Source organism: Tinamus guttatus, unplaced genomic scaffold (assembly GCF_059628265.1).
Source record: "Tinamus guttatus ecotype Peru unplaced genomic scaffold, ASM5962826v1 Tinamus_guttatus_pri_ptg000106l, whole genome shotgun sequence".
Classification (NCBI taxonomy): Eukaryota; Metazoa; Chordata; class Aves; order Tinamiformes; family Tinamidae; genus Tinamus; species Tinamus guttatus.
This window is the reverse complement of record NW_028288640.1, coordinates 226,876-228,770: the sequence shown is the minus strand read 5'-3', so window position 1 is coordinate 228,770 and position 1,895 is coordinate 226,876. Positions and strand designations below refer to the sequence as shown.

The window sequence follows — 1,895 nt, the reverse complement described above, 5'->3', positions numbered from 1 at the left end:
GAGTGAGATCTGGTGTAGCAGACTCAGATACAAATATCTCTGTTGAGGAGGGCAAGAGTGATGGGGGTGAATCCCTCACAGAGCTCTTCTCCTTCAGATACAACTGGTGTGAGGGCTGTATTCAGCTGTCATGCTGGTGAATGGGAGAATATTCCCACTTGTTCCCACTTGGTCTCTGGACTAAGTCCATTCCAAGCAATGCAATATGCCATTCCAAGGCATCTCCACAAATACCACTCAAAGACTAGTGCATCTATTTCCACCTGCAGCAAAGCAGAAACAACTCCTCCAGAGCGATGGGGAGGAGTCCCTGCTGAACTTGGCACACTCAGCCAGTTCAAAGTGGAGCACCGGAAATGGAGCTGAAATATGGGAGAGAGGAAATGTGGGGAGTTCCTTGAGAAACTGAAATGCTTTGGCTCAGAAAAGCCTGCCTTAACTTTTGGCTTTCTTTCCTTCCTTGGACAGGACTCCTGGGCCCTGAAGGAACTAATGTCCAACAGCAGCTCCTTCAGCGAGTTCCTGCTCCTGCCATTCGCAGACAGGCGGGAGCTGCAGCTCTTGCACTTCTCGCTCTTCCTGGCCATCTACCTGGCTGCCCTCCTTGGCAACGGCCTCATCATCACAGCCGTAACCTGTGACCACCGCCTCCACACCCCCATGTACTTCTTCCTCCTCAACCTCTCCCTCCTCGACCCGGGCTCCATCTCCACCACTGTTCCCAAAGCCATGCACAATTCCCTGTGGAACACCAGGGCCATTTCCTATTTGGAATGTGCTGCCGAGATATTTTTCATGGTCTTCTTGTTTGGAGGAGAGTTTTTTTCTCCTCACAGTCATGGCCTACGACCGCTATGTTGCCATCTGCAGACCCCTGCACTACGGGACTCTGCTGGGCAGCAGAGCTTGTGTCAAAATGGCAGCAGCTGCCTGGGCCAGTGGTTTTCTCTATGCTCTCCTGCACACTGGGAACACATTTTCCCTACCCCTCTGCCAAGGCAATGTGGTGGAGCAGTTCTTCTGTGAGATCCCCCAGATCCTCAAGCTCTCCTGTTCACATTCCTACCTCAGGGAAGCTGAGCTTCTTGTTTTTAGTGCCGGTTTAGGCTTTGGGTGTTTCACTTTCATTGTGGTGTCCTATGTGCAGATCTTGGCTGCTGTGCTGAGGATCCCCTCAGAGCAGGGCCGGCACAAAGCCTTTTCCATGTGCCTCCCGCAACTGGCCGTGGTCTCCCTCTTTATCAGCACTGCGTTTTTTGCCTACCTGAAGCCCTCCTTCATCTCCTCCCCAACTCTAGATCTGGTGGTGGCCACTCTGTACTCAGTGGTGCCTCCAGCCCTGAACCCCCTCATCTACAGCATGAGGAACAAGGAGCTCAAGGATGCCATTAGGAAAGTGATTTCATGGACCTTTTTAAGAAGTGGTAATTTTTCCACATCTCTCCACAAATGACTCTTTTTGTATCCTGTAACTGGACTGAGCATTGTTTCTTCATGTTATTTTTTATTATGAATTTTATTAGTGATAATAATTGTTATCGTGTTGCTACACAACTACTTGTATTAATTCCCCTTTTTATGGTGTCTGCTCTGTCTCACCCCTCAATTGTGTCGAATGCTGGACAAGGACTGGCTCCCTAACAGTATCTCTGTAATAAAGTAATTTCTATCAGTACAGTGCGTGAAAGCTGGGCTTTTCCTCCAAAGCTGGTGTCAAGAATAGGCCCAAGGACTTGCACCCCTCAAGGGCCTGCTGCACAGGATTCTCCATGGGTTCAGCAACACAGAGCTCAGAATCATGTAATGATCTTTCAGAGACCAAGGGCTGGTTTGAGAATTCACCTATCAGAGTCCAAGGATAGTGGAGAGGCTGAATGGTCATGGATTTACACATG

The 1,895-nt window shown here is 49.6% G+C and overlaps 1 protein-coding gene across 1 annotated transcript; it reads left to right on the top strand.

The window, feature by feature from the left end:
* Window positions 1-838: 838 nt before the first annotated feature.
* LOC148595380 (olfactory receptor 14C36-like) lies at window positions 839-1,453 on the top strand. Its single transcript, XM_088520933.1, has one exon. It carries the CDS (start codon window positions 839-841, stop codon window positions 1,451-1,453), a length of 615 nt encoding a protein of 204 aa, XP_088377059.1.
* Window positions 1,454-1,895: the final 442 nt, after the last annotated feature.